Source organism: Diceros bicornis, chromosome 8 (genome assembly GCF_020826845.1).
Source record: "Diceros bicornis minor isolate mBicDic1 chromosome 8, mDicBic1.mat.cur, whole genome shotgun sequence".
NCBI lineage: Eukaryota > Metazoa > Chordata > Mammalia > Perissodactyla > Rhinocerotidae > Diceros > Diceros bicornis.
Window position 1 is genome coordinate 72,582,561 of NC_080747.1, and position 26,264 is coordinate 72,608,824.

A 26,264-nucleotide genomic window follows, 5' to 3' on the forward strand; every position below is an offset into this window, starting at 1 on the left:
AATGAGAATAAATGTTTGTGAGATAATAGAAAATATATATATTGGTCTCTGCCTCGGGTTCCTTGGCACACAGCTGCTAAAACCCTTGTAATTTCGTAAGTGATAAGAACACTGGGAGCATCTCTTGTTCTAATATTTGGTCTTGGACCACAGCCCTGACACAGAGCTCCTGAAACTCTTGTAAATTCCTAAGTGATAAGAGCACTAGGGGCATCTTTTGTTCTAATGAGGCAACTCTGGGTGGGCTCCTGGATGGGAGCTGGTCACCAGAAAGACCAAGCCGTGAATAGAAGCTTGGAATTTTCAGCCCAACCCTCCATCCTCCAGAGAGGGGAGAGGGGCTGGAAATGGAGATAATAGTTGATCACACCTCCTGTAGTAAAGGAGACATACAGGAGGGGGGAAAACTAGGTTTTCTTACCAATGTTCTATTTATATTAGTGGATCTAGCACAGATTAATTTATTTTCTAAATGGACTTGTCGTGCTTCTGTCACTTCTCTGATTCATATATCTTTTGAAAATGTTTGTTTATCTCTTCCCCCCGTAAAGGATGATGATGCTTTGAAGTATCCATGAACTCCCCCAGTGTTTTTGAAACAACCAGTTTGTTTTCTCCTCTTTTAATATGAATTAAAACACTGTAATTTGTGTGACTTCTTGGGCAGTCATTTGAGACATCTTAAAGCCTGACCTTTGCATTTTGATATTAAAGATTTTATATCTTCAGCATGTGATTCCTAGCACTTCATTCTCATGAGGCAGTCAATCTTCCTAGACTTAAGCTCTGGTTCTTGGAGGGACTACAGCAGGTGCTCTGGGGCTGTCATTGTACAGGAAAGGAAAGCTCTGTGAAAGTTGGAGCTTCCCTGTAACATGTGAGCTGAACTTTGAGGGACTGTTGGCATTTTGTGCCTGAAGACTAAGAGTTCAGTCCTCTCGGAGGCGTCTTGAATTATCCCCTGGGGGACTTAGGCATTTAACTATACAGAGTTATATGCTATGTGGTTATATGCCACTGTATCACCACTGCAGGGGTCCCTTCTGCTTTTAGGATTCCCTCTACTACAGCTGTCAGGTTTTCTAATTTACAGTCTTTCTCTATTAAAATCCTGTTAAAGCATCAGACTATGCCATGGTTGGCAATTCTGAGTTCCTGAAAATAACCGAGTCACTGCAGCTGGTCCTATTTTGACGTGTGGAGTGCTAATGACTCAAAAACACAGAGTCTTCTCCCCTCCGTTGCCTGTGACAGGCCTCCGTATGTTCTGACTGACTTAGTCAGTGTATCTGGCTTATTGCATCTGAAAGCTTACATGGTAAATTTAGATTTATGGCTTTAAGAAGGAAGTATTCTCAGAGACATTTTTCAAGGTATAAGTGTTTTGGGGTTTTGTATGTGAGCATTAAGGCCCAAGATTAAAGTTAGCTGTCCCTGAACTGAGACATACTACTCTGAACTCTATCATAACTGATCTTTCTCTCTGATTCTTTAGTTGAAGAGATTTGGCTTAATGATTATTTAAGCTTGGGCAGTCATACACAGGATTAAGCAAGTAAATGTTTGATATGCTTGGATAACTTCAATGAGGTGTCAGCTGCTCAGAGATACTCCCCACCTCCAGGAATCCAGCCCTTCGCTGGGTAGGAAGGTTAAACACAATTTTAGTTGGAGCATTCATGGGAGAGCTGTGCCTTTTGATTTATTTTTAATTTTATTTATTTATTTTTTTCCCCCAAAGCCCCAGTAGATAGTTGTATGTCATAGCTGCACATCCTTCCAGCTGGTGCACGTGGGACGCGGCCCCAGCATGGCCCAAGAAGCAGTGTGCCGGTGTGCGCCCAGGACCCGAACCCCGGGCCGCCAGTAGCGGAGCACACACACTTAACCGCTAAGCCACGGGGCCGGCCCTTGATTTATTTTTATTTTTATTTATTTATTTTTTTAGCCAAGTTGAGCAAAGACAGTTTGTGGATTTTCTCTGATTTTTAAAAAAACACGTAGCAGAAAAAAAAATGTTATTTTAAAATCTGGCTGTGGGTTTCCAGTTCCAGGCAAAACGGAGTCAGCACATTTCTTCCTGTCTCTCCTACTGAATGCAACTATAAAACCTGGACAGAATGCATGGAGCAGCTATTTGGGGACTGTGAAAAGCAAATAATGGCAGGTGGATTGGGAAAGAAGACCAGAATTCTAAGTACCACTGAAGTCGCATTGAGTTTACCATTTTCTCTCTCTGATTCTCCTGCCATTTGGCCCCAGAGGAAGTCAGAGCTGTGAAAGTACAGTGTGTAGGCTGGAGAGCTAAAAAGGAGCCCTAGGAAACCTGAAAGTATTAGGGAGATCTCAGAGAAGGAGGAGCTTGGGAAAGCAATTCCATATAGTTATCTGTGAACTCCTGAGCTCACCCCTGAGCTGTGTATTTGTGGCTCTGATCCTACTTGGCATATAAGTGACTTTGACAACTGAACTAACAAATAGACCAGGACCCAGGTTTCAGACTGTCCACTATGTGGTGCATGCAGGGCACAAATCTGAATAGCACTGCAAAAGCTTTGAAAACTAAAACAAAATTAACATTCTCCAGAAAATTTAAATAAGATCCATGGTCTTACAACATAATATTCAAAATGTTCATGGTATAATCCAGAATTACTTTGCATATGAAAACCCAGGAAAATCTCAAGTAGCACAAGAAGAGACAATTAACAGATGCCAATGCTGGAATGGCACAGGTGTTGGGATTATTGGATGAAGACCCTAAAGCAGCTGTTATACAGATGTTCCAACAAGCTGACTCCAACTCTTATGAAACAAATGGAAAAGTAACATTCAGTGAAGAAATAGATGAGATAACGAAGAACCAATACAATAACCAAAATGAAAAACTCATTGGATGGCCTCAATAGCAGAATAGAGGTGACAGAGGAAAGAATCAGTGAAATTGAAGATAAATCAGTAGAAATTAAGCAATCTGAATAACAGAGATAAAAAAGATTGAGAAAGAAAATAAACAGAATTTCAGGGAGCTGTGGTACAAGAACAAAGGCCTAACATTCATGTCGTTGGAGTCCCAGCAGGAGAGGAGAAAGAGTATTGTGCTGAAAATAATAACAGCTGCAAAGTTTCTAAGTTTGGCGAAAGACATAAACAGATTCAAGAAGTCCAGTAAACCCAAGCAAGATAAACCCAAAGAAATCCAGACTCAGACGGATCACAATCAAACTTCTGAAAACTAAAGACAAAGAAAATGCTTGGAAGCAGCCAAAGAAAAACAGCATATTACCTATAGGGGAAATAATGATTCAAATAACTGTGGATTTCACCCCCGAAACTATGGAGGCCATAAGTGGCACGGCATTTTTAAAGTGCTGAAAGAAAAGAAATCAACCCAGGATTCCGTATCCAGCAAAAGTAGCCTTCGTAAGTGAAGGTGAAACAGAGGTGTTCTCAGATGGAGGAGAGTCCTTTGGAAGTTCTTTAGACAGAAGGGAAGTGATACCAGAAGGAATATTGGAACATCAGAAATGAAGGGAGAGCAACAAAATAGTAGATATCTGGGTAAATATAATAGATTATTCTCTTCTTGAGTTCTTGAAAATATATTTGATGACTGAAAGCAAAAAGTATAAAATTGTGATGGAGTTTTCAATATATGCAGATGTAATGTTTAAGACTACTGTAACTTAAAGGGGAGGGGTAAAGGCATCTGTATGATGGTAAGCTTTCTACATTCCACTTGAAATGGTAAAGTTTTGATTCTATGTAGACTCTGAAAAGATAAATATTTATATTATAATCCCTATAGCTATCACTTAAGTAAGTATACAAAAAGATATAGTAAAAAATACACATTAAAAAGGAATACTAGAAAATGTTTAAATAATGCAAAAGAAGTCAGGAATGAGGAAAAAGAGCAATAAAAAATAGAGGGAACAAACAGAAAACAAATAATAAAAAGGTAGGTAAAAAATCTGAACATATCAATAATTATATTAAAGGTAGTCAAAGAAACAATCAAAATACAGATATTATCATATTAAATTTTAAAAAATAACCCCACCATATGCTGTGTATAAGAAACTGAGTTCAGAAATAATAATATAGAAAGGTTAAAATACTCACTCCTGGGTATTTACTCCAGAGAAAGGAAAACTTATTCTCACACAAGAACCTGTACAGGAATATTTATTGCATCTCTATTTATAATCACTAAAAACTGGAAACGATGCTTTGTGCTACATCCGTAATACAATGGAATACTACTCACTAATAAAAAGGAACAAACTATTGATACATGCAGCAACTTGGATGCATCTCAGAGGCATTATATTGAGTGAAAGAATCCAGTCTTAAAAGGTTAGATGCTATATGATTGCATTTACGTGACAGTAGTGAAAATATGAAACTGTAGGGATAGAAAACAGATCGTGATCTCCAGAGTTAGGGATGAGGAGAGACTATAATTAAGGAATAGCACAAGGGACTTTTTTGGGGTGATGGAACTGTTCTGTATCTTGATAGTGGCAGTGGTTGCATGTGCTTAAATTCATAGAATTGTACACTAAAGAAAAGTCGGTTTTACTGTATGATAATTAAAAATTAGGAAAACTGACTCTGGTTTGAGCACTTTGGCTCAGGAACAAGGTAGAATTCCTTCTGTGGAGATAACTCACTTATGGGAGGGGGTGGTCACTTTAAATTGTGAGTTGTGTTATGGAGTTGAGACCCCACTAGGTGTAGCCCAGGTCCTTCAAACTGTTTAGATGAAAATAATTATGAAAATAGTTGGAATATGTTAGGAACAGGACCTTTCAGACGCAGAACCAAAGAAACTGAGGGAGAGAGCGCCTCGTCATGTTGTGGGAGGCCAGGGGCCCCCAGGAGGAATGATGTGCGCTAGGAAATTCTCTTTGTTGGGAACTGCAGGGGACCTTGGGTTATATTCTGTTTTGATTGGTTTGTTGAGGTAAAGTTTATTTCCATCACCCCAAACCTTCAGTAAAAATCTGCTGCACCCCTCAGACTGGGTTGACAGTAACTTTGGAGAAAAAATGCCAGGAGAGAGCAGAGGGTAGCAGCAGGAAGCGAGATGTGAACTCGGGTTGAGAGTTCTGTGGGAAACTGAAGTCAGGGTTGGGGTGCACCTGAGGACTTAGAATCCACAGAACAGCAGGGTGAAGCGCTGGGTTTCCCACAGTGTGCTCTGTCTTTTGTTGTCTAGTATTAAAGAAAACTCTAATCTTAGAGTAGACAATTTGGAGAAATTCGCAAAGAAGACATCTAAGTGATGAAAGTTGAATCCCTTTTGGCATACCAATCACTGACATTTAATTTATTTTACTATAGTTTTATTGTTAAAAATGTAGTACCAAATATTGATCAGTAATTTTGTACATTCTGTATACTTTCCATCCAACTGCTCTTATTGTTAACTGCAAACTATTGGATATATTTCTCATTTGAACAGACAGTAAGAGTCAATTGCCCATTATCCATAACTAGATTTAACTAAAGTAGTTAGTTCATACTTGCTTTTACCAATTTAAAAGCTGCCTCGTCCTTTTCCATGAAGGAAGACATTTAGCTGTGGATTAAAAAATGGGCTTTGAAGTCAGACAGTCCTGGGCTCCAGTCCTGGCCGCACCACTCATTCATTGTGAACCTTGGCCAAATCACATAACTTTTTCTGATCTGGGCCTTATTGTAGAACCCTTGCCTCACAGGGCTGTTTCAAGGATGAAGTAAGTATCAGCATCATCCGTCTACCCGCTAGGCTCATATCTACCTTCTCTATTACCACCCTTTGATGGTTTAATGCCCACTTTACTGTTAACTTGAAAATACATAAAAAATTATGATGGGCTCAAAAGCCAAGTAGAAGTAATCCTAATAATATAAGTCCGCTGAACTGCTGCCTTGCTCGAAGCAGCATTCCACGTTTGCCACTGTTCTGCCCTGTTACCTTGGCTCATTCAGAGTTGATAACATTGCTAAAGACTTCTAAAGACTTTAAAGTGTTGCTATGAGAGAAAATATACTTTTATCCTCAAAAAATGCCAAATATTTCTTCAGTGTGTTTAATTATTTTAACGCGTGGGTTGAGGTTCTGTCATGATCTGAAAAATATAGCGTGTAGTCTTGACAGAATGAATCAGAAGAGACTGCATGTGGAAACGTGCACCACAGCCTGAATGTTCCCAAGTGGGGCAGGGGTGTTTTCAGTGAGGTTTGAATAAAGCATTCAGTGGCTCATTGGCCTGACCTAGGGAGTAGATTCTAGAAGAGTGGTTATAATTTCACTCTAACAGATCCCCAGTGTGAATCAGATGAGTTCAGTTTTCTGGCTAGAAGAAATAAAATAAGTTGGATTTGGTTCAACCAGTGGGTTAATTCTCCACAAGTCTTTGCATTACTGAACAGTACCCCTGCCTTTGGGGCTGCAAGTTTTGTTGTTGTGGTGACAATAGTTTGATGTCTCTTTTGGTGGCTGCTATGTGAGGGAACAGTATTTGGTTTGCTTAGGGCTTACCTGACTGGGAGTAAATGGTACTTGGAATCTAGACATGTCCTTTTGAGGCTACTCAGCTGTGGGAAACGAGATCAAGAGAGATGCTGTTGACAGATTTTGAGGCCAGGAAATAGGCGGCAGATTAGGTGGAGAGTGTCCTGTCCGACAGTGGAGAAACTTTTGGTGTCATGTTAGGCCGTATGCTAACATCCAGCTGGGAAAGGCTAATGGTAGGCATAGGTCAGGGATTGGGGGGCAGGCCTCAGTTATGGCTGAGGGATCAGGCAGGTACCCAGGCCTGGGAGAACATATAGGCTGCCCAAGTCCTGGAACTGTGCTACAAGGTGGAAATTTGGTCAGAGGAGTAGTGTCTGAATCACCTGAGCTACTTTGGTAGGAGTTGTACATTTTTCCAAAGATAGGATGTTCTTAGTGTGTGGGGCAAGGCTGATTTGGGAGGTAGGGCTGAATAGTGAATAGAGGTTAAAGGAGATGGGCAATGAGAACAACAGGAGTTACAGCATCTTTCAGGAGATTTCTCTGACATGAGCATATTTTCAGCTGCTTAATTTTAAAAAAGAATTTTTGTTTCCAAATAATATATTTACACGAACTATGTTTAGGTCAAATAGCGGTTCCCTGCCTGACCTGTCCGCACCCTTGAGTTTCACTCACAGAAGCTGTCACTTTCAACTCTCTTAGCTCTTTCTTTTGGTATTTACCTTTATATTTCTAAATAACATACTTATAATACTATTTCTTGATTTTTTTTCAATATTGTATATAATCTAGAGAGTTCCCACTGGGGAAGATTAGCATTCTTTTATATTATCCACCCATCCTTTCCTCTTCCTCACCCCTAGACGCTCATCCTTTACCAAATAGTTGATTTTTTAAAATCGAGTTTGACAATTAGATTTTTAACTATGTAAATGTATGTTTATTTGGTTATTATTATTTTATGTACCATGGCTTTTATTTCCTGTAAAACATATAGTGTTTCCTGGAGTTATTTCATTTTTTTCTTTTGCATAGTAACCTCTATATTCTCCAAGAGAACTGTAAAACTCATAATAATATAAAGCTCATCAGATTGTATTTCATTTTTCACCTTGGAGATATCCCTCCCACTTTGCTTCATAGGCCTGCTGCATAGCTGTCTTGGAAATATTCTTCACTTCTTCCTATGGAAGAGTCCCATTTCCTGGGTGCTGAATCTTCCCTTGTTTTGGAGGCATGATCTTATGGTAACTTCCTGAGAAAGGCAGTATGGGAGGTAAAATATTTTGAGAGCCTTAAATGCTTGAAAGTTGTTCTTTTTTCCCCTTTCCTCACATCTGATTCCTAGTTGACTAGGTATAGAATTCTTGGTTGGAAGTCGTTTTCCCTCAGAGTTGTGAAGGCATTGCTCTGTCGTCTTCTAGTTTACAGCATTGCTTCTGAGAAGTCTGATGCTGTTGTGATCCCCGTTCTATTGTATACAAACTGTTTTCCTTTTGAAACTTTTAGAATCTTTTTTGGTGTTTTGAAGTTTCAGGATGAAGTGCTCCTGAAGTGGGTCTTTTATCAGCCATTATTGTGAGCCCTTGATAGGTCCTTTTTTTCTTTTTTTTTGTTGAAGTGTAATTGATGATAGGTCTTTTCAGTGTGAAACCACATAGATCCCTGCACGATCTGTTTCTTCATAGTTTATTTTCTTCTGTTTATTTTGCTCTTTGTCTTTCATGTTAAACTTCTCCTCTCATATGTGATGATCCCTGACCAGCCTTTTCTATGGAAGAGTGAGGTACTAGGACCTGAGTGGAGCTGTGTGTGGGCAAGGCTTGTTAACCAGCGGGAAGCCGGGCATTTCAATGGGAGAGTCACAAATGTCAGTATCTGTGGGTCTTTTCTTTTGGGCCAGTTTTCTCAGAGAAATCCTCCTGTCTCCTGTCTAGATGTCTGTGAGGCTGTGTTCTGGAACTGAGGGGAGAAGGTGTTTTTTGGATGTGGGAGTGGGAGGTTTTGGGGAGGGGTCTCATTTCCGAGGCAGACTTACTCAGTCCCACTGCTTTTAGTAATATGCCTCATTCCCACTCACATTTGGGCTTCTCTGGTTCAATATCTCCAAATATTAAACCTTCTCGCTTCTGCCTGGAGAGAAGCAGCAGGCACGTGAGGGAACATCTGGGATTTGTGTGCTGCTACAGGTGTGTGTGTTACCCAGTGTAGCTAGGATCTAAACTGATAGCTTTGAGAGACATAAAACTTATAGTCTCTATAAATACACAGATTTAGTGGTTTTCTTCAAAAAATAAAACTGCCTAGGAAGATAATTCTGTGTAATTCCTGTCTCTGGATATACATTTTCCTCCTCTGGTTTGGTCTCTTTCAGAGCAAATTGGAGCCTTGGCAGATCAGCACATTGTCCATGTGGCGTGTGGCGAGTCCCACAGTCTGGCCCTCAGCGACCGGGGCCAGCTGTTTTCTTGGGGTGCGGGGAGTGATGGTCAGCTAGGACTCATGACTACTGAGGATTCCGTGGCAGTGCCCAGGTAAGAATGTCACAGACAGAAGGCTGGGTTCTCAAATGTCAGTTGTTGTAAATTTATTTCCTGTTGTTGCTTTGTTAGACTCTTTGTTTTTGGTTCTGCTTTCTTCATTTAATTGCTGTTTCCTTTGTGCCACTGCTGTGCCCTAAACTGTTAGAGTGCTTGTCACAAAAATTGTAATTATTTATAGAAGTGTGTCTATCTCCAATTAAAAAATGTGAGTTAGGGCCGGCCCCGTGGCTTGGTGGTTAAGTGCGTGTGCTCCGATGCTGGTGGCCCGGGTTCGGATCCCGGGCGCGCACGGAGGCACCACTTCTCCGTCCATCCTGAGGCCGAGTCCCACATACAGCAACTAGAAGGATATGCAGCTGTGACATACAACTATCTACTGGGGCTTTGGGGCGGTGGGGGGGGAATCTTTAAAAAAAAAAAAAAATGTGAGTTGGGGGGCCGGCCTGGTGGCGTTAGCAGTTAAGTTCGCGTGTTCCGTTTTGGCAGCCCGGGGTTCGCAGGTTCAGATCCGGGGTGTGCACAGATGCACTGCTCATCAAACCATGCTGTGGCAGCGTCCCGTATAAAGTAGAGGAAGATGGGCGCGGATGTTAGCCCAGCGCCGACCTTCCTCAGCAAAAAAAAAAAAAAGGAAGATTGGCAACGGATGTTAGCTTAGGGTTAATCTTCCTCACAAAAGAAAAAAAATGTGAATTGGTTGGGAACTGTACTTTTATTTTATTTTATTTTTTGTGAGGAAGATCAGGCCTGTGCTAACATCTGCCAATCCTCCTCTTTTCTGCTGAGGAAGACCAGCCCTGGGCTAACATCCGTGCCCATCTTCCTCCACTTTATATGGGACGCCACCATAGCATGGCTTGCCAAGTGGTGCATCGGTGCGTGTCCGGGATCCAAACTGGTGAACCCCGGGCTGCCACGGTGGAGAGCGTGCAGTTAACCGCTTGCGCCACTGTGCCGGCCCGTGTACTTTTATTTATTCTAGTAGCCTAGTTGCTAGCAGAGTGCCTGGAACTTAATAAATGTTTGAATAAAAAAAGCATCTTTTTACATGATGGACTTATTAAGCTTTAACTTAAAATTGCAAGTCTAAATCAATTACTCAATTAAGCACTTTAAACTAGAATCATAAGGCTGACCTGTTACTCTGATAATAGGCCAAATTACCTTAAGCATTGTGAACAGCTAAAATACCAAATGTACATAAATTCTTTAACACAAAAAGACTAATTCAATGCTTTTGAGTCTCTTAAGTTTTTACTTAATGCTGCTTCACCACTAGAAAACATCCAACATACTGCGGTTACTTGCAGGTGGACTTTTTGGAGGTGGTGTCTCAGTTTGTTGAGGGTTCTTAATGACCAAAGAGGCCGCCGGTTTATTTCCTTCATTTAATTCCTGTTCCTTTATACTACAAACGTACAGCATACCCCTTTTGTGGTACTTGTCACATTCTTTGTAACTGTTGATTTAATGACTATTTTTAGTGCAACACTGGGAGCTCTTGATGGCAGGAAACCTGCATTATTCATTTTAGCATCACCATAGCTGAGGGTGCCCAGCACATACATTGCTCAGTACGAGTCTGTTTAACAAATGGCCTCTCCTCTGCTGCCCAATTACTGTCCTCTTTAAAGGACAGTATATTCTTCTTCTTCTTCCTTTTTGCCCTTCTTAGATTTTTGTCTCTTTAATCAAAAGCTGTTTTAAGGAAAAGAGGAACATGGAGGCAAGAGTGATTTGATTCGCTTCCTGATTTAGAACAGGTAATGTCTTGGATTCATTTCTTCCAAAAATTAATTTAATTTTGGAGGAAGAGGGAGAGTGGTAGTAAGAAAAAAGGGGAGCTATAATTTTAATGAAATTGTGTGTAATATTAGGGGAAAGATTTATAACATTAATGACAAGAGTATTTCATTTGTTGATGACCAAAGACTCAAGTTAAGATTTTTAGTGGTATTTCATTTCTAAAAATGAATAATCTGTGTTATAGTAGCAATTTAATTTTCATTAGTCACATCTAAATTATGGATGACTTCCAAGGCTTTTGTTTGTGTATAATTTTATATTACAACTTAATTGAAATAAATTCATTAATTCATGCCTTAGTGTTGTGGAAAGTAACATAGCTTTGAAGTCTAACAGCCTCAAATTCTAATACTGGCTCTATTACTTATTAGGTAAGTGACCTTGGGCAAATTGTTTAACTTCTCTAAGCCTCGGTTTCCTAACTTAAAAATGTAATTATATATTGTGTGCCTTACAAAGTTATTGAGAGGATAGAATGAGATGAGTAGGTGAAACACAGTATATACTTGCACTGTATAATACCCCTCCTCTCCGCCTCAAGAGTGTCATTTCCCTATTGTTTATCTTTCTCCTTTCGACCTACTTCTTTCTGTAACTGTGATTGTGAAGGCTGTGACAAGAGTAATGTTGACCCATAAAGGGAGAATTGTGCAGAACTTGAGTGGACACTGGCCAGGAAAAAGGGCTGTTCCTGCATAACATTTCTGGAACATTGGTCCCCTAGGCAGTAATGCATTTTCCAATTTTAAAAACTAGTGGGCTTCTACAAACTATTGATATGTGCAACAGCTTGGATGAATGTCCAGGGAATTATTCTGAGTGAAAAAAAACCAATCCCAAAAGGTTACCTACTGTATGATTTCATTTATATAACCTTCTTGAAATGACAGTTTTAGAGATGGAGGATAGATGAGTGGTTGCTAGGGGCGAGGGACAGCGGAGGGGAGGAGTGGTTATAAAAGCACACCACGAGGACCTCTCCTGGTGTTGGGACCGTTCAGTATCCTGACTGTGGTGGTCGATATGTGAACCTACACACATATACTTAACACACACATGGAAATGAGTACTAAGAAAACTGGGGAAATATGAATAAGATAGATTGTATTAATGTCAGTATCCTGGTTATGATATTATACTAAAGTTTTGCAAAATGTCACCATTGGGGGGAACTAGACAAGTGTACAAGGGATCTTCTGTGTTATTTCTTATAACTGCCTGTGAATCTACAGTTATCTCAATAAGAAATAGGTGGGTGCTGTTTGGTGCTAAATGCATATGTGAACTACATTTTAACTTTTTTATATCTGAGAAAATAAAACATTAACAAAAGCAAAATCTACCGATTCCTCTAAATAAACCCCCCTCCCTGCCCCATCTATCTCCTAAGATACCCCTCTCCTGAGGGCGAGTCCGTCTCACTCCTTTGTTCCCATGGCATACATGTAATGAAGAGGAACATGGCAACTTGGGAACTATTCAAAGAGCAGGAGGTATTCCCAGGCTGCCCACCTCTGTTGGGCAGTGCCAGGCACTTTACATGGATTCTGTCATTTAATTCTCACCACAACCCTGTGAAATAGGTACTGTTCTTATCTCTGTCTTTCACGGGAGCAAGCAGAGGAGCGGGATTTGAAAAGTAATCATATGATCTTCCTCTTTACCGTCCTGGGAATTAGGGTTTCGGAGGTATTGCCCTTATTTTTTAAAATTGTGGTAAAATACACATAACATAAAATTCACCATCTTAACCATTTTTAAGTGTACAGTTCTTTAGTGTTAAGTATGTTCATATTGTTCTGTAACCAATCCTCAGAACTTTTTTATCTTTCAAAAATTAAACTCTATACCCACTAAACAACAACTCCCCATTTCTCCTCTCCCCAGCCCCTGGCAACCACCATTTTGCTTTCTGTTTCTATGACTTTGACTACACTAGGTACCTCATATAAGTGGAATCATACAATATTTGTCTTTTGGGGACTGGATTATTTTACTTAGCATAATGTCCTCAAGTTTCATCCATGTTGTAGCATGTGTCAGAATTTCTTTTATTTTTAAGGCTGATTAATATTCCATTGTATGTGTATGCCACATTTTGTTTATCCATTCATCTGTTGATGGACTTGGGTTGTTTACCTTTTGGCCATTGTGAATAAGGCTGCTCTGAACGTGAGTGTACAAATATCTCTTTGAGACCCTGCCTTCAATTCCTTTGGATCTATACTCAGATGTGGAATTGCTGGATCATGGCATTGCTCTCATTTTGAAAGCCATTTAGACACCAGCCATATTCTTAGGATGTCTCTTCTGTAGCTTACTCCATTTGTCCCTGAATTGCAGCTCACAAGTGAGAATTAACAGAGGGTTGTGGTAATGGGTTTAAGTGCAGAAGAGTTTTTTTTTTTTTTTTAAACAGTAACTATGTAGGAGGCAGGAAGTTAAGGTGAAAGACGTAATAGAATTATGTCATGTTAGATTATATATTTTATTTTTAAAACTCTTTTAGGAAAGATGATGTTATTTATTACAATTGTTTGATTTAGTTGGGAATGTGTCTGATCGTTGTTTGTGAATGCCCTTCTTAAGAAGAAAGCCTTTTCTGTTTCAGGTTAATACAGAAGCTGAACCAGCAGACAATATTACAAGTTTCCTGTGGCAACTGGCATTGCCTGGCTCTTGCAGCTGGTAATATAACATTAAAATATATGCTAATGTTATGTTAATTTTGAAACCATTTCTCTTTGCCTATTTGTGTGATATTATTTAACTGGAAACTTTTGACTGACTGGTTAGGATCTGTGCATTCCTGTGGGACAGTGGCAGTTCTCGGGCAGCCTTTGTGTAGCTCATACTTTGTCAGGGTGTGGATGATGAAGAAGGCGGTTATCATTGTGGCCCCAGCTCTCTCAGGGGAAGAGGAGCAGGAGGCAGGACTGTACTTAACTGTTCTTGAGCATACATAAGGTTGGTTTTTTTCAGCTACAGCCTACTATTTAAGCTACATTCCACTATCAAGCTCCCAAATAAATGAAAAAAAAAACGAGTTAGAGAAACCTAAGCCAGCAAATAATGCTGTATCCTATGTTAGAATAAATTTGAGGGGAAGTCTGCACCAGCAAGTTGTGCTCGATGCTCTGTGGTGTAATCCAGGTCATAGCTGGACCTTGTGAAGTCCTGGGTCTCGTGGTCAGAACTAATTCAACTTGCTTAGTGGATCTAAGCCTGGTAACTCTCCTTCAAAACTGAATTGACTTAAACATTTAACTTTGTATAAATGTTAATAGCCTTTGGAGGGTAATAAGACTCAGCTTCTCTCTCTGTTGTCAGGACAAGTGGGAGTTTTGGTTATCGCCGTCTTACAACATGAAGTGTCTCTGTTCCCTTGCTCTTGGTGCCTGTAGGGGGTCAACTAACAAATGACCCTACTGGACAACCATATTGTTCTAATGACATTATTTTTGTGGATGGAACTTGTATCATTTCTGGAAATACACCTTATCCTGTTCTTATTTCAGATGGTCAGTTCTTCACATGGGGAAAGAACAGCCATGGACAGCTGGGCCTGGGGAAGGAGTTCCCCTCCCAAGCCAGCCCGCAGAGGGTGAGGTCTCTGGAGGGCATCCCTCTGGCTCAGGTGGCTGCAGGAGGGGCCCACAGCTTTGCCCTGTCTCTCTCAGGAGCCGTTTTTGGCTGGGGCATGAATAACGCAGGGCAGCTCGGGCTCAGTGATGAAGAAGGTAGGTAAACTCTTCATATGTACCTCCTGGGTTCAAAAGCACATTCATTTGTTTAACACATGCTTCTTGAGGGTCTACTATGTGCTGGACCCGTGTTAGGTACTAAGGGTACAGCAGCGAACGAAACAGACAACACCCTGGCTTAGTGGAGATTGCATGCTATTGGGTGGAAGCAAAACAACAAACCAGTAAATATATGGTGTGTCAGAGAGTTTGAGGGGAAAGTTTCCTGTTTTACATAAGGTGGTCAGGGAGGGCATCTCTGATCAGATGATGTCTGAGCAGAGCCCTGTAGGAAGTCAGGTAGGAAATGAGATGTGTAGGTATCTGGGCGAAGAATGTTCCAGTCAAAGAGAACAGGATGAACAGAGGCTCTGATGCAGGAAGATACGGGGTGTGCTCAGGAGTGGAGTGAGCCAGGGGAAGAGGGGGGTGATGTAGACTCATTTATGTAGGGCCCGGTGGAGCACGGTAAGGATTTTGGCTTCTTCTCTTGGTGAGAGGGGAAGACACTGAGGGTTTTGAGGAAAACAGTGATCCAATTTGACTTGGGCTGTAGTGGGTCCATGGGGAAGCTGGGAGACCAGTTTGGAGGTAGTGGAAATAAAGTTGGATTTTGTATGTACTTTGAAGATGGGGCCAATTGGTTTTGCTCATTGTTGGGTGTGTGATTTGAAATAAAGAGAGGAAAAGCTAGAAGGATAAGGTTGCCATTTATGAAATGAGGAAAACTGTGTGTGTGTGTGTGTGTGGCAGGGAGTGGGTGGGCAGAGTCAGGGAGTGTGGTGACACCATGAGTTGGCTTTTAGACATATTAAAAATGAGTTATCTGTTAGACATCCAAGTGGAGGTGTAGGCAGGGAGCTGAATATGTGAGTCACGAATCCAAGGGGACCCCAAATTCACACTAAGATAGCTGTGTATATTTCATCTCAAAGGCAAATGGTAGTGACATTCTGATATTTCTCTTATTCTAGATCGAGAGTCTCCTTGCCATGTGAAACTCTTACGAACGCAAAAAGTTGTCTATATTAGTTGTGGAGAAGAACACACAGCGGTTCTCACAAAAGTAAGGGACTCTGGAGTGTTCTGGTTTGTTCTGTGGCGCTTTGGTGCTGGGTATGACATGGATGATTCTCATTGCTTGCTTATTTTTATAGTGTTTTTTAGAGAGAGTAGTGATGGTGTTTAAAAATAGTTCAACATAAATAACCTTAAAATATGTATAGCAACATTCTGTGTTCTTTTAAAACAAGCCATTTAAATTTGTAAAAAAGAAAGAGCAATGTAATTAATGTTGTAAAATTATCAACCTATTTCTTTTGCTTCTAAAGCAGTCACATCTAGAGAGAATGAAAATGTATTTTCATGTTGAACAAATACTATTATAGATTCACTTTAATAAAATGCCTTATTGTTTGTTCAAGTACAGCTGCTAAAAATATCTTACTTACCAAGGATTTTGTGGAGACTTTAATTTCTTAAATGTGAGTGATCATGCACTTAAATATGAATGATCATTTCTGTCTCTGTTTCTCCTTTTTTTGTTTTGCTTCCTAACACATCATTGTACTTTTAAACAATTTTCAAAATTTACGGATGGCACACGTTCCCTTGAGCAGTGCTTTGTTCCGTAAAGTCTTAAATAGCCTTAAGTTCCTCTTTTATTATTTTTCTGTTTAATGAACATTCCAAAGAAGTGATTCTGGCTAAGTATCAAGTGAGCGTAGTGTCCTTGTACAGACCATTGTGATGTGAACTGTGTATACAGAAGTCTTTAGAGGAGTGCAGTCAAACTCAGATATGGTGCAGTCACGTGGTATTTGTTCCTTGTTAGAGTGGAGGTGTGTTTACCTTTGGTGCTGGTTCCTGCGGGCAACTCGGACATGATTCCATGAATGATGAGGTTAATCCAAGAAGAGTTCTAGAGCTGATGGGCAGTGAAGTCACTCAGATTGCTTGTGGCAGGTGAGTGCTCCTACGAGCTTCCTAGTGTCTGTTAAGACCCAGAAATGGATCTTGTCTTTGTAGTGATGGAGAATGTGGTTAGACCCAACCGCCATCATTTTAAGAAATCTTAACTGCGTGCACATCTACAGTGAAAGTTTGGAGAGAGTCAGATCTGAGCAGGGTGTGGCAAGGAAGGGTTTTAGATAGGCAGAGCAACATGGGGACATTAGGCTTCTTTTGGGATAAAGAGCAGCAGAATGTAGGGAAGAAATGAAGAAAGGAAAGTGAGAGAGCCTCTAAGAACTTCTTAGAAATTTTGCCTGGTCCACCCTCCTTCTTCCCTCTTATCCCATAGTCCAATTCAGCAGGCCGTTCAGCTCTTTCCAAGTCTTGCCATCCTCCCATGACCTCGAGTGTCAAAGGAGGACAGTATTATGGAGAGCCAGCCACTGCACAAGAGGCACCTGTAATTATGGAGAAGGATATCTGGGGGCACCGCTAGAAATTGCTGTGCTCACATGTGGCAGTTAAAAGTCCGAGTCTGAGTTTATGTCTGTATCAGTAGAAACTATGCTATGGTTAATTTAAATTATTTTTCCCTAGACAACACACCCTAGCCTTTGTGCCTTCTTCTGGACTCATCTATGCATTTGGTTGTGGAGCAAGAGGTCAATTAGGAACTGGACATACTTGTAACGTGAAATGCCCGTCTCCTGTGAAAGGTTACTGGGCTGCGCATAGTGGCCAGCTTTCAGCCAGAGCTGGTAAGAGTGATTTTCATTGAAATTTAATGATAATTTAAATGATAAAAACAATCGTTTTTAGAGCATGTTTCTGTTTTTTACCTTGAGGTCTTTTGGAGGGAATGAATATGAGGTATTTTAACATCAGTCAACAAGTATTTGCATACTAACTATGCATGAGAGTCTGTAGAGATCCTAGAGAATAAATAAAGCAGAAAATGTTATTTTGGCCCCAGGGACCTTGGTGGTGGTGTATAAGTTTTAATTATTGTTGCTAATCATGAAAATTAATGTTTATTGAATGCTTAACCAAGTTCCATACTATGCTAAGCACTCAAAACAACCTTGAGAACTGCTGGTGGTTATCCCCATGTTGGAGATGAGGAAACTGAGTCCTAAGGTGTTGAGTAACTTGCCTGAGATCACAGGGATTCTGGGGGCAGGATTTAAACCCAGGTCATTGTAAAGCCTGTGCACCTAATGCTTGTGTTGTTACCTTCCCTTTGCTATTATTGCTATTTTGGTTACAGCATGACAGTTCTTTTTATGCCATATTTTTTTCTCTTAAAAAATAGTTGAATAGCACAGTATCCATTTCATTGGAAATCAGAATAAGGCAGTCACTCAGTATGAATGACTTGAAATAAAATCCAGAGGCTGAACTGGAGCTGCAGAGTCATTAAAGAGAAGCTTGATTTAATAATTCATTTTGATTTTGAAGACTATAAGGTGACAAACCTACAGCTTTATCAGGATTTCTTTTTTAATAATAACCATCCTCAGTCCCCTCCTGGATTATAAGAAGCTTAAGGACAGGGACTGAGTCTTTCCTCTTTGTAAACCCAGCATATAGCGCAGGGCCTGGCCCAGTTTCTCACTCAAGAAATATTTATGGAATGAATATATGAGCATCTGAAAATGTAGTGGAACTTAAAATATAAATAAGATTTTTGCTTTGGTGATGTTACCAAAAGTGAAAAAATGGTTTCATGTCCTCTTCTCTGTCATTTGTAAATTCCTTTTTCACCAAGGCATTGTTCTCGTGCTAGGAATGCATGTGTTAAAGAAGTATACCAATTTTGAAAACTTGTGTTTTATAGGTTAATTTGAAACCACAAATTTTTGAAGTTTAATTACAACCTAACTTATGTGATCATAAATTTTTGCTTGGATGAATGCCAAAATGATTTTATAACTTAAGTAGGTAAATTTCAATTTATTCTGTAAATGCTGTGGTTTTAGGAACCTTCATGGTAATGTGGGAGCTCAGAGGAAGGCATCAAGGAGTATTCCGGTTAGAGGAAATTTGAGCTGTGTCTTAAAGGATGATTTGGAGTTAGCCAGGTAGAGGCCTATGAGGGAGTGGGCAGTGGTGAGTACTACAGAATTGCCTAATTCCAGGAGCGCTGTTCCAGTCATGCTCTAGGGGGCGCCATTCATGGAGAACACAGTGTGCACTGGGGGTGGTAGACGGAAAAGACCTGAAGATGTGAAATGGTGTGGTGTATTAGAAATAAAAGCAATGTGGCTGTATCACAGTGTCCCCATGGACACAGTGTGATGGGAGATAAGGCAGGGAGTAGGAAATGGAGGTCCTTATATGCCACTCTTCATCATGAAGGGGGCCAGGGACCCCCACACTCAGATGTTGACATTTCTTAGGCATATAGTACTGTTTATAGTAGTGACCGTTTTAAATTTCAGGTCAGTGGCATGACAGAATGACAACTAGAAACAAGGTCAGGGTTAGCTGGCCGTTGGCGACGGGGCGGAGGTAGGGTGAGAGTGGAGGGTGCTGTTTTATATATTTATTTTTAATTGAAGCAAACAGTCCTGGGCAGAGAGCCAGGAAAGAAAGTTTCTTTTCTGAAATAATTAAAATGGATAGGAAACCATTCTGAAGCACACTTTTGAATATTAGAAAAGGGAATCAAGGAAAAACTTTAGTTATTGAAAAATATACTGTTGAAAATTTTTTTGACAGATCGCTTTAAATATCATATCGTTAAGCAGATCTTCTCCGGAGGAGACCAAACTTTTGTACTTTGCTCCAAATATGAGGTAAAATTTTCTTTTGACTATTATTTTGGGGGTGGAATGATGATGAACCAATATTTACATTAATAAATAATTACATGAAAAAATAATTACGTGAGAGCAGTGCAGCTCTTTGTTTTTACCAACTTTTTCTTATTAAAATAAGCAAACTAAACCTTGAAGAAGTTATCTCCATTTTACTCGCTTGAAGTGTCAATAATTTTCCTGGTATTTTAATCATAGAGTTCTAATTTATAATTTAAAATTATTTATATTTGTTCCAAAAGAAATTTAAGGAGGCCTAGAAAGTTCATACTTGGCATTATTTGACTTTCCATTTCTTTCCTTCCCCATGAAGTAGCAACAGATACTAGGTATTTGAAAACTCAGTGAGTTTCCTTGTTTGATGTGATTGAGTATATGCTAAACATAAGAGATACCACAATATTCAGATATCCTTTCTTACTTGTAATCTGCTCATAACACTACACTAAAATCTCCCTCATAGTGTCTGCTGCATCACTGGAGTGGGTGAGTGAGGAGGAATGACATTCCAGTATCTTTTGGGAGAAAGAATGCAGTCCAGGTATCTGCCACAGAGCTTTAATTCATTCTCCTCTTCCTGGACAAGGGAAATTGGTCTGAAATTAGCACCACAGACTTGTTTTCTGCCCTCGACACTCGCCCCTGTTCCTGTGCTTTCTCTCCTCTCCTTTCCCTTGCCCATCCTGCTCTTATTCAACAAGTGTTTAGGGAGGACCAACCATGTGTGGTGCATTGATCCCATCCTCTCCCGGAGGAGCAGGGAAGGGCTGGTGGTGATGATGAAGGAATCAGAATTGGTTGGGAAGAAAATGAGGAAGTGTAGAAACAAGGAAACTCTCCCTGTTAGTCTGATACTTTGCCATCTTTAAATACGCCACGTTCTTGCCTTCTAGTCTGCATAGTTCTCTGATCTTGGAGGACAAGGTAGTGGTGGAGCCTGAGGCTGCAGGTGGGCGGCTGAAATGGCCAGTTAGATGTTTTCCAGGTCAGGAGCCTGGAGAAGGTTCTGTTTAGTGCTGCCGTTTTGGGTGGTGGAGAATTGTTGCTTTAGACCTATTTTAGGCCCAGCTTCCATACTTCACAGAGATATCCTGAGGAAAGCTGAAACTATTCTGTGTCTCTTCAAGATGCCAATAAAGTGAAGTATGAAAAGCACTGAATCTCTGCAGTTAGTAACTTTTTGTTCACAAGTAGTGGAGTTTGAAATATTCATTACTTCCCTAAGAAACTGACTTGAATAATATTATCCAACTTTAATTTTCCTGTGAAATTCAGCATAAAACTTAGTTTCCTTCCTTTGATAAATATGGTGTCTAGTATGTGTAGTTGGATTTTAAACTTAGTGTAGTTAACACGGTTAGCACTAGCAAACAAAACGTTGATGAGAAGGAGGTAAAGTAGCATAGTGTTAGTGAAACCGGGGCAGGTTAAAGTTTACACTGGTGACGGTGGTCTGCATTAAAAATGTAAGATAACGGGGGCCGGCGTGGTGGCGTCGTGGTGAAGTTCGTGCCCTCTGCTTCCATGGCCCGGGGTTCGCAGGTTCGGATCCCGGGTGCAGATCTACACACCTCTTATCAAGCCATGCTGTGACAGGCGTCCCATATGAATTAGAGGAAGATGGGCTAGGGTTGTTAGCTCAGGGCCAGTCTTCCTCAGCAAAAAATGAGGAGGATTAGCAACAGATGTTAGCTCGGGACTAATCTTCCTCACCTAAATAAATAAATAAATAAAAATAAATAAATCAATAAGATAACAAAGAAAAAAGAAACTAAAAAGAGAGTTATTACTTAGGAAGGTGCTGTTCTTTCCTTTGAAAACTTAAACCTATACTCTTTTGCTTAAGCCATTAAGCATAGATGTTTGTTTAGATAAAGAGACTGATCAAATTTTGTGTTTATCCATTAACATGTCACTTGAAGAATCACTTAAGGAACCGAGAAAAAGCATCTGTGTAGTGACAGGCCCCATTTTTATAAAACACTGACTCATTCGTTAATGCTAGGCCTGAGGTGGAAGAAGGGAGGGAGGGGTTATGTTCAGATGCCCCTTTGCTGCATTTAATTCTAGGTCCTGGCAATTGAAATTGAGTGAGTGTTAATTGTAGTCTCTCTTTTTTCTTTCGTCTTGTTCCCTGGATTGGATTGAAGAGACGATGTGGTTGGGATTGACAGAAAGAGAGAGAGAGAGAGAGAGCGCGTGAGTGTGTGTGTGTGTGTGTGTGTGTGTGTGTGTATATCTGCCTGCCTGTCTCAAGGCCTGCTAGGTGATGTAATCCTCTTTTTCCAAGAACAGTTATTCTCACCTGTGGTTGCCCAATGAAATCTCCTAGGGGCTTTAAAAGACTGATGCCTCTAGAGATTCTGATTTAATTGGTCTAGAGTGTGACTTGGTTGTCGGGAGTTTTGAAAGCTCTGGTGATCCAAAGTGCAGCCAAAGTTGAGAAACACTGACCTAGACCATTTTTTTCTTTTTGGCCTCTATGTAATTAGAAGGCAGGGAAAACTGATGCTTTTTCTTGAGTCTGTAAGTGATTCTGAGATTATACTTCATCCAAGGCATCTGGTTTATTGGACATGCAATGAAAATGAGAAAATAGTTCCATGTTTATATTTTAAGTATGTGTTAGAGTCTTTGTTCAGCTACCCCTTTGAATGGGGGAACTAATTAAAATTTATGTAACAACAGTAGTTTTAAGACCAGGGTGGAGAGGCAGTCTTGTTTGTGTGTGCTCAAATGTCCACTTTGTCTTAAGATTTTTCTCTATGTAATTCAAGAGGACTTTTGTTCTCTCAATAGATGTCTGTGGCCCTTTTAATAAAATAATTATTAAGAACTAAATGATCAAAACCCTTGGCAAGTGTAGGGGAGGAAGAACTATTCCTCTACCCTCTAGGTCTTTCTGGCTGGTCTGAGAATTTAATTGATATGAGGCAGAATAATGGGAGAAAATCAAACAAAGTTTAATAACATGTATACATGGGAGAAACGCAGGAAAACTGAGTAACTCGCCAAAATGGCAGAAGCCACTACCTTAAATATCATCTTCAGCTAAGGACAAAGGAGGATGTTGGGGTAGTGGTTTGGGACTTTGGAGAGGAGGAAGGCAATTTAGATGGAGATGGAAAAGAAAATGTGATAGACAAATGTTGACCATGCCTTGCAAAGACAATGAAAGGTGGAGAGGACATTGATTAAAAGGCCATTGCTAGGGGCTGGCCTGGTGAAGCCATGCTGTGGCGGTGTCCCATATAAAGTTGAGGAAGGTGGGCATGGATGTTAGCTCAGGGCCAGTCTTCCTCAGCAAAAAGAGGAGGATTGGTAACAGATGTTAGTTCAGGCCTGATCTTCCTCACACACACACACACACAAGGCCATTGCTAGCTTCCTCCCTGTCTACCACACCTAGTTTATATTATACTATAGTTGTCTTATGGTGTTAGCTCCTTCCTGGAACAGGCCTTCTGACTTAAATTCTTTTAGGCAGTTGGGGGAAGGTCAAAGTTTCTTTCAGAGTCTTTTGTTCTTAAAAATAGTCAAGTCAAAGAGACACATTTTGGGGTGGCAAATTCTGACCCCCACATACACATTTCTGATTTGTTGCATGCCCTCCTCCTTTCCCCTTATAGTGATATCTTAACTCATAACCATGGGAAAGTAACCAAGAAAATTTGAAAGTTGTCTTTTTCTGTGTAGATACAAAGGAGAAAAAAATGATCACCCAATGAATGCTTTAATATTAGTTTTTTCCTCTTTTCTAGTGTCAAGTGTAGGAGATATAAAGCACTTTGAACTTGTTTCTTAGTTCTGGATCAAGAACAGGATTTGGGGAAAATAAGTTGAAAAAGAGCAATTATAGAAAATAAAATTGCTTATATTGTTTTTTTAATCTCACTGAATAAAGGATGTACAGTGCCAGGCAACATTTGGAGTTTTCAAGGCCATCATTGACATGTCCTTTTTGTTACCTTTCTTACAAATTTATAGCTTTATACTTAGTGCAAGAAATTAAGAGGTGTTAAGTTTTCATAAATTAATTTCAGATTGTGTTATAGATTATAACTGAACTCTGACTTTTTATGATACTTTTTGTTGGAGTTTGGTGAACAGTTATGACAAATGATTAGTACTTTAAAAGCCTTGATGTTATGGTGATTCGAAGCAGAGAGGAGAGAAGTCTAGAAAAGTTGTATTGGGTTGGTTTCTCTGGGAAATGCTCTGAGACTGAGATTAATTTTTGAGAGGAGTGCACTCTAGAACAACATCTACTTAGGAATGAAGGAGACAGGATTGGGCAGAAGGAGAAGTTGAACTGCAGTTCAGGGTAACAGAGGCCTCAGCCAGTCTCCTGGGAGCTCTGAAGTTGGGATGACCCTTCAGCCAGTCCTGAGTGGAGACGAGGGGCTGGGCCTTTGGGCCACACCTCGACCTGCCACTGGATTTGAGTGGGGAGTGAGCCAGCAACCGAGTGCAGTTCCTGGAGAGCAGCCCAGCTGGGTGCTGCCCGGGCTTATACTCTCAGCAGCTGGGAGAGTGAGTGCCTCCATTCTGAAGGGGTGATCTGGGCACCCCAGCTCCTGTACGCAAGAGAAACACAAAGTGGAGCTATGTGGGGAGAAGGAGAGCAGAAAAGATCCATGCCATTATGTAATTTCTCTTTTTTACTGTTCTATTTAAACCTCCAGAATTCTTCTCCTGCTGTTGACTTCAGGATGATGAACCAAGCACATTATACCAGTTTAATAAACGATGAAACCATAGCAGTTTGGAGACAAAAACTCTCAGAACACAACAATGCAAATACAATCAAGTATGTGGTTGCTTATTTTCCTTTTATTTTTTCCCAAGTGTATTGGAACTTTCTAGCTAAGTGATGTTCTAGCTAAGTTGAGAGTGTGAATATAAATGGAGGTTTACATTTTAGGGAATCATTGTTTTGCACACATTTATTCAGGGTTTGATGCCCTCAGCCCCAAATGACATAGATTGTTCCCCCATTCTCTCACAGAGTGGGTTCCTCAGCCTGCCTTGTTCAGACCCTAGAGCTCCTGACTGACGAGGCCTGAGTGGCCCTTCTGCTCAGAAAGCCCAGTTAGTGTTTAACCCTAGGAGTTTCTGCATGTGCACGTCCCAGTGCATCCCACATCGCAGGCAGTTTACCTAATCTGAATAATTTCTAGCACTGTCACATTCAATATGATTAGTTGAGATGGTAATTCAGTGTCAAGAAGAGAAAAAAGTATAGTAAAATGGATTTAGGCCTTTTATCAAGTTTATTATATTCTTAAAGGAGAATTTTTTCCTGTGCATTTTTCACATTTTAGTGGCTTTCCTCAGCATTTCCATTTTTCTGCAGAGTCTAACTCTTGGGAATGAATGAATCATGCTCTGTGCTACATGGTGGTCGTTCCCAGAAATGTATATAATACATCTTGCTTTATGATATAGGTTGTAATGGGGCAAATGCCCAGGGCCCTAAACTTTGGGCACACCAGGTAGCAACTTTCTGAGTGAGGGATCATTGGGAATGCCCTAGAGCACCTCCATGGTGGTCCTCAGAGTCCCGCTAAGCTTTGGGTGGCTCTGCGGAGGAGTTCAGGCTGAAAGGTGGCAGGGGCCAGGGAAGGGGACGAGACTCACCACAGGAGGGCTGGGGGGACTATAGACTCACTTTGCTGGGACCTTGACACTTTACTGGTTCTCAATTTTCTTTTTATAAAACGAAGGTAGGGAAGAAATCATCTCTGAAGATCTTTCCTGACCCAGATTCTATCATGAACAGAAGTCACTGCGATCCCCTCCTCAACCATGCATTTGTTTATTCCTTCCCTGGTCGTTATACTAAATGAGAGGGTCTGGGGTTCCTGACATGCAATTTCACTCTGAGTCCTCGGAAACTAGCTATTTTCCCAGAACGTGTGTAATCTAGATAATAGGAATAAACACTCATTTCACTTATTTTTAGTTTCTTTCTCAGAGGAAACAAAATAGAAGGAAGTGGTTATTCACTTATTAATTTGCGAAGATGCTTTGTGTGTTTGGTGCATAACAGCTCAGCTTCTCTTTTTTGGTTTTATTTTGTGTTTGTGTGTGGAGATGAGGTGGGGCGTGTCTTAGATGGTTGGTGGTAGAAGAGGGTTCAAGGTCATTATCGGGAGCAGTAGTTTTTCTTTTGGTAGCTTTGCTGCTCTTTTTATTTTAACATGACTTATGGAAAACTTAAATTCTTGTCCGTTTTGAGATGTGACAGTGTTTCCCTAAAGCATGTGCATTGTCCAGGGCTTCACCTGGCTAAGCAAGAGCCACTATTAGTGAAGCCCTGGAATCGATGACTCATCTATTGCAGACGATTAAATAACCATTTATTTGTAATTACTAAAGTTTTCCCTCTTTTTTTCTTTCTGAGCAGTGGTGTTGTTCAGATATTATCTTCTGCAGCCTGTTGGAATGGAAGTTTTCTTGAAAAAAAGTAAGTGACTTAGTCTTAAAAAATACTCACATATGATGCAGATACTTAGCAAAGGCTGTAAACCACTTCTGCTCTCTTTGGTGGTTGGCCTTACTTAATTCAGTGGATAAGCTGATGATTTGTGCCAAAATTGGAATGTCTAATAATGATGAGTGAGAGGACATAAGGAAGGACAAGGCTGATTCATGCCTGGTCAGCAGAGAAGCAGATTACAAAAGAGAGAGCCTATCTCAGAAAGAGTTGGTGTAATGAAAAGTAAGATTTTTCAGGGTATTCTAAAATGTTACCCCCACCGCGTGTACAGTGTTTGTTCTTAAAGTTTTAATTTTTAAAATAATCTCCTTGGATTCTTTGGTTTGGTTTCCCATAGTTTTTTCTTTTCTCAAGAAGAGTGAGCTTAGGGGGACGTTCCAAGGAGGC

At 40.4% G+C, this 26,264-nt stretch overlaps 1 protein-coding gene across 9 annotated transcripts in view; it reads left to right on the forward strand.

Moving 5' to 3' along the window:
• The window catches only part of HERC3 (HECT and RLD domain containing E3 ubiquitin protein ligase 3), a 103,067-nt gene that overhangs the window by 33,436 nt on the left and 43,367 nt on the right, over positions 1-26,264 (forward strand). For 7 of the 9 annotated variants that reach the window (XM_058547495.1, XM_058547496.1, XM_058547493.1 and 4 more), the window contains 9 exons: positions 8,886-9,045; positions 13,472-13,548; positions 14,379-14,600; positions 15,578-15,669; positions 16,438-16,568; positions 17,154-17,314; positions 19,278-19,354; positions 24,061-24,185; positions 25,785-25,844. In XM_058547495.1, the coding sequence (XP_058403478.1) occupies positions 8,886-9,045; positions 13,472-13,548; positions 14,379-14,600; positions 15,578-15,669; positions 16,438-16,568; positions 17,154-17,314; positions 19,278-19,354; positions 24,061-24,185; positions 25,785-25,844 (1,105 nt within the window). Of the gene's footprint in view, positions 1-8,885; positions 9,046-13,471; positions 13,549-14,378; positions 14,601-15,577; positions 15,670-16,437; positions 16,569-17,153; positions 17,315-18,535; positions 18,666-19,277; positions 19,355-24,060; positions 24,186-25,784; positions 25,845-26,264 lie in introns of those variants that run through there. The other 2 variants (XR_009221010.1, XM_058547497.1) reach the window with 2 other exon arrangements.